The sequence below is a fragment of the Mastigoproctus giganteus genome, chromosome 2, assembly GCF_048544385.1.
Source record: "Mastigoproctus giganteus isolate SK-2022 chromosome 2, ASM4854438v1, whole genome shotgun sequence".
Lineage (NCBI taxonomy): Eukaryota > Metazoa > Arthropoda > Arachnida > Uropygi > Thelyphonidae > Mastigoproctus > Mastigoproctus giganteus.
Genome location: NC_143576.1, coordinates 108050159 through 108061347, shown reverse-complemented (window position 1 = coordinate 108061347; position 11189 = coordinate 108050159). Strand labels below are relative to the sequence as shown.

Genomic DNA, 11189 nt, shown 5'->3' with positions numbered 1-11189 from the left:
GATTTAAGTCATCCAAACGTTGAAGTTTTGTTCCTACAACCACAGTTGTACAGGTAGGACCTGTTTTATGACAGGGTTAGGTTCCAAAAAAACAGTTGTAAAATGAAAAGTCGTAAAACAAGACCAAATTATAATGTAATTGAATGAGATAAGTTCCAAAATTCCCAAAATTTTCCCAAGTATGTACTAATATTTCTGTTAATAATCTTTATATATAATTAAATATTTTAAACATTTAATGTGCATGTTTTATTTATACTTATACATAAAACAATTAATAAAATAAAATTTTATATTACTTTGGTCCTGTGGAGTCATCGCTTGAGTACATATTTACTTCACTGATATTTTATGTGACAATGCCGTAACGGGGAGAGATTAAGGAGAGGTTCCTGGTTGAGGGTCATTGGGTTCTGAGCATTCCTTTCCCTTCTTTGTCAAGAACTGTAGTATTGACATCTGGCATGACTTCCTACTTCTTTCTTCCATGGTGTTATAGCAGGGCTTCAACATTATGTTGACCTCTTTGGATGCCATGGCTACATTCCCAATCAGAATCATTATCACAAAGTTCATCAAATGCACTACGAATTTTGGCAAAAGAACTCTGAATATGTTTTGTTTTTAATGTTCTGATTGGCTCCAACTCTTCCACTCCATCTGGTGTGTCAGCCTAATGTTGTTGAAGTTGCAGTCAGTTTCTCCAATTCCTCACTTGAAAGCAGCTCACCATGACCCCCCAGCAACTGGTCAACATCATCAGGATCAATGTTGTCAATGCCAACGTCCTTAGCCATGCGAGAAACATCTTTAGCCACTTCCAAAACTGGCACAATCCTTACACAATCAATCACTGCTTCGGGACACAATTTATGCCACATGCCTGACACTTCCTCCCAGGAAGAATCAATGTTTCTGATGGCATTCAGGATGTTATACGACTTACAGTAGTCCCTCACAGTTATATCAGACTGCACAGCCTCAACAATCCCTTTGAAATTAGTATGCAAATAATATGCCTTAAAGGTCGCAATTACACCCTGGTCCATCAGTTTCAAAAGTGAAGTTTAGTTGGGAGGTAAATACACAACCTCAATTTCCAAATGGTCATTGTGGATTTCTTGGAAGTTGGCTGGGTGTAGTGGGGCATTGTGCAGCACCAACATGACTTTGGGAGGAAAGCCATTTGCTGCACAAAACTCAGCAACCTCTGGACAAAAGTACAAGGTGTACCATTCGCTAAAAATTGCCCAAGTCATCCACACCTTTTTGTTATAGTGCCAAAACACAGGAAGTCATGTATTCACTATGCCCTTCATTACACGAGGCATCTCTGAATGGTTCACCAACATCAATTTGAGTTTAAATGTTCCCGATGCATTACCACCCAGAAGCAATATCAACCGATCTTTTGCAACCTTGAAACCACTGGAAGACCTCTCCTCACAGGTGATGTACGTCCTACTTGGCAATTTTTTCCAATAAAGCCCCATTTCGTCCACATTAAAAACTAAATCAGGGTGGTAGTTGTCTTGAAATGCTTAATGTCTATTAAGCATTTCAATTCAGATGGATGCTCTTCTACCACTGCAACGTCAGCACTAGCAGCCTCACCAGACACTTTCACATTGTGAATTTTAGAATGGTTTTTAAACCGATGAAACCATCCTATGCTGGCCATAAATGTTTCAGTGCTACCAGACTCCTCACATATTTCGTTAAATAACGACTTTGCCTTGTTGTTCTGGAGGATGATACACTTGTTATCTCTGTGTGTGTGTGCTTTATTTTATCCACAATGTTCATAATCGTTGATACAGTAGAAGGCGCTAAACTCAATTCCTTACGCACATCCAACCAACACTCACCAGATTCCATGCGATGAATCACATCAATTTTCTCCTTAACTGTTAGTGTTTTGCGCTCTTTTTGTCCCCCCCCCGGCACAGACACTGCCCTACGCTTAGAGCTCATGGTTACACAAAAATTATTATTATTACTATTATTAATGAGAAATAGCACTATAATAACACTGTGTAACCCGTTAACAACTGAGGGAAAATTCACAACAAAACCAACATGGTGCACTGAACGTAAACAACTCTTGGTGTCACTATCATTCCACCCACAATGCACCACAAAAAACAAAAGAAACGCCTAGGGCGTGTTTGGACTCACAGGCATTGCTCTGACATGTTATTGAGTTGTGATTTTTTTTTTTTTTTTAGGTAATATTTTGAAACAATCATTAATGTGAAAAGTTATAAAATGGGACTTACCTGTACTAGATTAATACAACTTCTGTCATTCAGCCATTAGATCAAAGCATTATATCCACCTTTAAAACTCATTACATCAGAAAATCATTCCAATGGATTTTGGAAAAAATTTATTCCAAATCTATTGAAGTAATAGAGGCATGGAAACATTTCTCAATTGTGGACTGTATCAGAATCATAGCTTTATCGCTGAAAGAAGTAAATCCATCAACATTAAATGCGTGTGGAAAAATGTATGGTCAGAGTCAGTTCATTCAGGAAATATGGTTGAACCAGCAGAAAAAGAACTCGGTGCGATAGAAGAACTTGCTACGTTGGTAGGAGGGAAAGGTTTTGATGATATAACTACTGAAGCCCTTGTGGGTAGCACAGTTGATAGAATTGCCCTCCTCCCCACACCAGGTGGAAAAGACCCGAGTTTGAATCCCGTCAATAATGGGAGGAATTTTTATGGGTATTTTTCACAACGTGACTGAGTTAATTGGGATCAGGTGAGGGTTGCATGGTTTTTTCTCCCGTAATCTCTGGTTTTATGTCCAGCAAAACAGAAAAGTGACCTTAGGACACACGCAATTTATAGACAATATACACAGATTAACATGCATAAGTTGCCTATGCTCCTAAAAAAATTAAAAAAAGATATTGAAGACATTCAAGAATCACTCGTAGAAAAAAGAGGCTGGCGAAGTGAATTTGGTGAAAATGGCATCAGAGGTAAAACCAAACCAATTCAGAGGATGATAGCAGAGATAAATTTTAAACTTCCAAATTTTACACTAAAAAGCATACGGGAAGGCATAAAGTTAGCCGAGCAATTAGAATCTTATTTTTGAAATGCAGATTCTTGAATGAAAGGAGCCCAAAGTTCAAAAGGGAGCTTCAAAAAATGCTTAGTTCCATACAATGAAATTCACAAAGATTTATCAAGCGAAAGCACACAAATCCAGATTACTAATTTTTTAAAGAGAGTAGAAGATACACGAAATCTAGAATGGTGTATTTTTGTTAGTTTTGTTAACATTTTGTTAATTAAATAGTGTATTTTTGTTAGCTTTTGGAACATAACCCCCCTTTTTGTACTTTTTTTTTAGTCCCATATATAACACAACACTACATTTTATAGGAACCTAACTACCATGTTATACAAGGGTTATCTGTACAATGAAAAAGACAATGTAAAATCTATCATTTTAAACTGCAGTCAGTAAAACTAATAAAGATGAAAAGAAACATACCATGCCTTTTGCCCACTGATATACCACATCAACAAGGCCAAACTTATAATTGTCTAAAAAATCTCCAGCTGGTTCCTGCAGGCCACACTCCACCTGAATTTTTCCAATATCCCAGGCAATATCTCTGATATCTTTAATGCCCTATCAAAATTGTTAAATAAATACATGTTTGAATAGTAGAGATAAAAAAATACATTGAATGGTATATGTCTACTCTGTTCTATTTCATAATAATAAGTAGCATTCCACCCAAGTTTTTAGAATTTTAAGATCTAAATTTAGAAACAGATTTTAGAGCTAAAATTAGAAATAAATTACAAAATGTTAAAAAATTTCCGATATGTTGTAAGAAATCATTCTGATAAGGTGCAATACCTTATTATTATTAGCCATATGGTGCAAGGAAGCCTGAGACTTATGCTGCAACAGAAAAAAAAAAATAAATAAATAAATTCTGAATTACCCTGAGAGAGAGAGAAAGAGAGAGAGAAGTAGAAGGTTATCACCAAGAAAGAGAAGAATGATGATATCCAGCTCAGGACCTGGGTGTGTCATGCCCATACTCACCAGATGTGAGCACCTGGGTTTCATTAATAATCTTATCAAATATTTAGCTTTCATTACCCACACAGAAATGAGTATGACAAAAGGAATGAATGACTGTGTTCGACTGAGGTTCTATGTGAGAATAATTCTGAATTAAATTTCACTTTTAGTTTACCTAATTAATTACTAATTTAATATGTCACGAGCAGTTAAAAAAAAAGCTATGACTTCATAATACAACAATCATCACTAATAAGAATTAGTAGAGGCAGGAAAGCAAGCTTAAGCAGCATCAGCCAAAAAAAAAAAAAAAAAAAAAAACACGCTCCCATTTCACCTCTTCGTTCATTCCAAGTACCTGTCCAGCTCAGCCGTAAATTTATTTAGCCTATCAACTTCCACAACAAACGAGGGAAGTCTGTTCCACCAACCAACCACCCGCTGGCTAAAGGCAAACTTCTACACATCTATCCTACATCTGTCTTTTCTCAATTTGAATTTATGCCTTCTCAAATGATTATTCTGAGCAAGAGGAATGATTCCCTCAGCATTGAGCATGCTCAAACCGTTCAAGGCTTTATACACCTCAATCAGATCACCTTGCAGGTGCCTAGTCTCCAGACACTGTAATTTGCAAAATTTAAGCCTTTCTTCATAACAGCAACCCTTTGTTCCATTCACTAATCTCTGTACTCGTTCCAACAGCTCTACATCCTTCTTAAAATGAGGCCTCCAGACCTGTATACAGTACTCAAGGTGTGGCCTGACCATTGCCTTTTATAAGGGGATAATCACCTCCTTATCCCTGCTAGAAAAATTCCTGTATATCATTGACAAGACACTATTGAGCTACTCTTACAGACTGTCTGCACTGCTCAGAAAACTTAATATCTGCCTGCCCAATTACCCCCAGGTCCTTTTCGTTCTCTACCACTGTCAGTGTAGTAGCACAGAGTCAGCATTAGCAGAAGCATTTGATGCAAGAAAGCAAGCTTATGCAGAATCAGCCAAAAAAAAAAAAAAAACCCCACTTCCACTTCACCCCTCTGTTCGTTCAAAATACCTGTCCAGCTGAGCCTTAAACTTATTTAGGCTATCAACCTCCACGACAAGGGATGGAAGTCTGTTCCACCAACCAACCACCCGCTGGCTAAAGCAAGTTTCCGCACGTCTATCCTACATCTGTCTTTCCTCAATTTGAATTTATGCCCTCTCAGGTGATTTTTCTGAGCTAGAGGAAGAATCCCATCAGCATTGAGCATGCTTAAACCATTCAAGGCTTTATACACCTCTATCAGATCACCTCGCTGGTGCCTAGTCTCCAGACACTGTAATTTGCAAAACTTAAGCCTTTCTTCGTAAGAGCACCCCTTTGTTCCATTCACTAATCTTGTTGCCCTTCTCTGGACTCGTTCCAGCAGCTCTACATCCTTCTTGAAATGAGGCCTCCTGACCTGTATACAGTACTCTAGGTGTGGCCTGACCATTCCCTTATACAATGGAATAATCACCTCCTTATCCCTGCTGGAAAAATTCCTGTATATCATTGATAATACTCCATGAGCTACTCTTGCAGGCCCGTCTGCACTGCTCAGAGAACTTCATATCTGCCTGCACAACCACCCCCAAGTCCCTTTCATTCTCTACCACTGTTAGTGTAGTACCACAGAGTTGATACGTTGCTCTGGGGTTGCTGTTTCCCATGTGTAGTACTTTACATTTGTCAATGTTAAACTTCATTTGCCACCTCTCAGCCCATCTGTTCAACCTTTCCAGATCCTGTTGCAGCAGCATAGTGTCAGTAGTGTCCTTGACAACCCTGCCAACCTTTGTATCGTCTGCAAACTTGGACATTAAGCTTGATATACCATCATCAATATCATTTATAAATACAGAAAACAATAATGGACCCAACACTGAGCCCTGAGGGACTCCACTAATAACATTAGTCCACGATGAGCAGTGTCCATTGATTACCACTCTCCGTCTTCTCCCCCTCAACCACCCCTTTATCCATAACAGCAATTTGCCTCCAATGTCACACTGCTCCAATTTGTTTAGCAGTCTTCCATGTGCAACAGTATCAAAAGCCTTTCTAAGATCCAAGTATATAATATCAAAGTTATTCCCTGTATCCAGTTCTTTTGTGACTGCATCATAGTATCCAATCAAGTTGGTCAGGCAAGACTTCCCCTTAACAAAACCATGCTGTGTCTGAGCTATAACTGAAGTCTTGTCTAAATGATCCTGCAGTGCTTCTTTAACCAGTGCCTCCATTAATTTTCCAGGAACAGAAGTTAAGCTCACAGGTCTATAATTACTTGTGTCAGCCTTTGATCCTCCTTTGTGAATTGGGGTCACATTTGCACATTTCCAGTCTATGGGTACCTCCCCTGAGTCCAAGGAAGCTCTCATAATTATGGCTAAGGGTTTGCTTACTTCCTTTGCTGCCTCCTTTAATATAACTGGATAGATCCCATCCACCCCGGGTGCCTTTCTTGTGTTTATCTTCAACAGTTTCTCCTCCACTTTACTCCCAGTTATTTCAAGATTCTGTAGCTTACTGCTAGAGTTGAATACACCTCTGGCATTCCCCTTGCTGAATAACTCCTCATGTGTGAATGTCGATGCAAAATATTCATTTAGTTTGTTAGCTACCTGAGCAGGATCATCAACAGTTGACCCATCAATATCAAGTGGACCAATCTGATTCATCCCCTTCCTTCTAGAGTTTTCATAAGTAAAGAACTCTTTGCTGTGTTTCTTTGCATCCCTTGCCAAGGATTTCTCGTAATCTGCCTTCGCCTGCCTAACCTCCTTTGTAACTTGGTTGCATATCAACTTGTATCTATCATAGGCTTCTGTGTTAATGTGTTAATTTGTAAGTATCCCATGCATTTTTCTTCTCTGCCATATGTCTCATTAGTTCATCTGACATCCACTTAGGCCTAAACCTTGAACAATATTTCTTAGTTGGTATGTAAAGAATTTATAGAATTTAAATACTGTCTCAGTCCATCGTAGTCGCCTTTACGGAAGCAATAACCCTTCCCTTTACCCCTAATGGTAGTTACCTGTTTGAGTAAATCCCACTTCAGCACACTGTGATCACTGCCACCTAGTGGTTCATTTATCTGCAGATTCTTAATGCATGAAGAATCACTGCTGATAATCAAATCAAGAGTATTACTCCCTCTAGTTGCCTCCCGAACATGCTGATGTAGAAAACAATCATCCAATAAATCCACAAAAGCCCTGCTAGTGCGTGAGTAACCAGCCCCCAAATTCCAGTCAATATCTGGGAAATTAACTCCCATTATAAGACTCTCTGATTTACTGGCCCACTCTATTTCCCTGTACAGTTCCTCATTATACTCATCAGAGTCATTAGGCCTATAGCACACTCCTACTCTCAATTTTGATTTCCCAATGCTTATGTCACACCAAACTGACTCAACACTGCACTGTCCAGCAATGTCGACTGGCTTCACTTCCTTGGTTGTTATGTGTTTCTTAACTAATAGCATAACCCCTTCCCCCCTTCCTATCCTGTCTATCCTTTCTGTAGACGTTGTACTCCCCAAATTGCAGTTCTGCATCCCTTATATCTGTGTGACACCACGTCTCTGATATCCCAACAATATCTGCCTTTGATGTTTTGAGCAATACCTCAAATTCATCAAATTTATTTACTAAACTCCTAGCATTGGTGTACACACAAGTATACCTGCACCTGTTTCTATTCTTAGCTACCCTAACACAACCCATGTGTTTACTTGTACCGCAATGGCTCCCAGCAGTCTCTGAAATACCATGCATCTTGTTTTTCAAGCTTCTGCTCATTCTAATAGAAGCAGTGCAAGAATCTCTTTCACCTCTGCCAGTGGCTACTGTCAATCTATTGGTCTTTGTCTCCCCCCCCAAGCTAGCAGTTTTCCGACCCACCTAACACTGCCTCGATAGCATCAGCAAATATTCTTGCACCCTTTCTATTTAAGTGTATCCCATCCCTGTAGAAGCAATCTCTCCTGTTAACAAGTACAGTCCAGGCTGAAAAAAATTCTACCCCTTGAGCCTTGCACAATCTTTCCAGGGCTGAATTGATCGACAAGGCTCTCATCATATACTCCCTCCTATCGTGTCTGGGCAGAATTGCAGACACTTTCAAATTCAACCCTAATTCTCAGCTTTTGTTCAGCAGTGACCTGTACTTGTTAAGCAATTCTGCCGGTCTCCTACTCTTAATATTATTAGTGCCAACGTGTACAACTATATCACCTTTTGTGCCCTTAAAAGATGATATTCGCTCTACAACGTCATCAACCTTTGCCCCTGGCAGACATACCCTGGTCCTGTTCCACCTATCTTTTTTACAAAGCATGTTCCCCGTTTCCCTGACAACAGAGTCACCAACAACTACTAGTTTCTTCGGGACCAGCGCATTCTGCCTTGGGGGTTGCCTCTGTGTCACGCGATGCCCAAGTGCAAGCTCTGACGTTGATGTGGGCAGCTGAGAGCTTGATGGGCCCCTCAATTTAGTTTCTAAATTGAGGGGCCAATACCCCTTCAGTATTGGAATAGTGGAGTCCCCTTAGGGACTCCACTAATTGGGTGGTAATCAGTGTCCATTGATTACCACTCTCTGTCTTCTCCCTCTCAACCATCTCTTTATCCATAGCAGCAATTTACCTCCAATGCCAAACTGCTCCAATTTGTGCAGCAGTCTTCCATGTGCAACAGTATCTGAGTTGATACGTCACTCTGGGGTTGCTGCTTCCCATATGTAGTACTATACATTTGTCAATGTTAAACTTCATTTGCCACCTCTCAGCCCATCTGCTCAACTTTTCTAAATCCTGTTGCAGCAACGTACTGTCATTAGTGTCCTTAACAACCCTGCCAACCTTCATATTGTCTGCAAACTTGGACATTAAGCTTGATATACCATCATCAGTAGCATTTATAAATACAGGAAACAACAATGGACCCCTTCAGTATTGGAATAGTGGAGTCCCCTTAGGGACTCCACTAATTGGGTGGTAATCACTGTCCATTGATTACCACTCTGTCTTCTCCCCCTCAACCACCCCTTTATCCATAGCAGTAATTTACCTCCAATGCCAAACTGCTCCAATTTGTGCAGCAGTCTTCCATGTGCAACAGTATCAAAAGCCTTTCAAAGATCCAAATACATGATATCAAAGTTATTCCCTGCATCCAGTTCCTTTGTGACCACGTCATAGTATCCAATCAAATTGGTCAGGCAAGACTTTCCCTTAACAAAACCATGCTGTGTCCGAGATATAACTGAAGTCTTGTCTAGATGATCCTGCAGTGCTTCTTTAACCAGTGCCTCCATTCATTTTCCTGGAACAGAAGTTAAACTAACATGTCTATAATTACTTGTGTTGCCCTTTGTTCCTCCTTTGTGAATTGGGGTCACATTTGCACATCTCCAGTCCATGGGTACCTCCTCTGAGTCCAAAGAAGCTCTCATATTTATGGCTAAGGGTTTGCTTACTTCCTTTGCTGCCTCCTATAATATAACTGGATAGATCTGGTCCACCCCGGGTGTCTTTTTTATGTTTATCTTCAACAAATTCTCCTCCACTTTACTCTCAGATATTACAAAATCATCCAGCTCACTGCTAGAGTTTAACTACTCACTTCTGGCATTTCCCTCCCTGAATAACTCCTCATGGGTAGATGCAAAATACTCATGTTTGTTAGCCACCTGAGCAGGATCCTCAACAGTTGAACCATCAATATCCAGTGGACCAATCTGATTAATCCATTTCCTTCTAGAGTTTACATAGGTAAAGAACTCCTTGTTGGTTTTTTTTGCATCCTTTGCCAAAGATTTCTCGTAATCTGCCTAACCTCCTTTGTAACTTGGTTACAGACCAGCTTACATCCATCATAGGCTTCTGTGTCACATGTTAATTTATATGTATCCCATGCATTTTTCTTCTCTGCCATATGTCTCATTAGTTCGTCTGACATCCATTTAGACCTAAACCTAGAACAATATTTCTTGGTATGTAAAGCCTAGTAGCTTCCAAGATAAATTCTTTGAATGCTTCCCACTTTGAATTTGCTGTTGGTAACATCATCAGCTGGTCTCACCCTATAGAATTTAAATACTGTCTCAGAACACACCATAATCACCTTAAAAAAAAGCAAAAATCCTTCCCTTTACCCCTGATGGTAGTTACCTATTTGAGTAAATCCCACTTCAGCACACTGTGATCACTGCCACTTAGTGGTTCCTTTATCTGCAGATTCTTAGTGCATGAAGCATTGCTACTGATAATCAGATCAAGAGTATTACTCCCTCTAGTTGCCTCCCGAACATGCTGATGTAGAAAACAGTCATCCAATAAATCCACAAAAGCCTTGCTAGTGTGTGAGTGACAACCTACAAATTTCAGTCAATATCTGGGAAATTAAAATCCCCCATTATAAGACTCTCTGATTTACTGGCCCACTCTATTTCCCTGTACATTTCCTTATTATACTCATCAGAGTCATTAGGCCTATAACACACTCCTACTCTCAATTTTGATCTCCCAATGCTTATGTCACACCAAACTGACTCGACACTGCACTGCACTGTCCAATGATGTCGACCGGCTTCACTTCCTTGGATTTTATGTTTCTTAACTAATAGTATAACCCCTCCTCCCTTCCTATCCTGTCTATCCTTTCTGTACACATTGTACTCTCCAAATTCCAGTTCTGCATTCCTTATATCTGTGTGACACCACGTCTCTGATATCCCAACAATATCTGCCTTTGATGTTCTGAGCAATACCTCAAATTAATCAAATTTATTTACCAAGCTCCTAGCATTGGAGCTTGGTAAATAAATAAGTGAAATTTTTCACTTTTCCTGGAACTTGTGTTTATAGAAGCAGGAGAAGTAGAAATAGGTAAAAATGCTTTATAACCATAAAGAGTGATATAACATATTATAAATTATAATTTATTGTATGTGAATATAACTGATAATGTGTAATATGTAAATATCCTGATTAGGACAATTTCCTATTAGTAGTATTATAACTTTCAACTTATTATAAACAATATTATGTATCATGCATATGTTATAAACTGTTTATAGTTTGAA

The 11189-nt window shown here is 39.3% G+C and overlaps 1 protein-coding gene across 3 annotated transcripts in view; it reads right to left on the bottom strand.

Annotated features, from left to right (window-relative positions):
- The window catches only part of tst (superkiller complex helicase subunit twister), a 522759-nt gene that overhangs the window by 24525 nt on the left and 487045 nt on the right, over positions 1-11189 (bottom strand). For all 3 annotated transcript variants that reach the window (XM_090389516.1, XM_090389517.1, XM_090389518.1), the window contains one exon: positions 3515-3655. In XM_090389516.1, coding sequence (XP_090245642.1) covers positions 3515-3655 — 141 coding nt within the window. The remainder of the gene's footprint in view (positions 1-3514; positions 3656-11189) is intronic.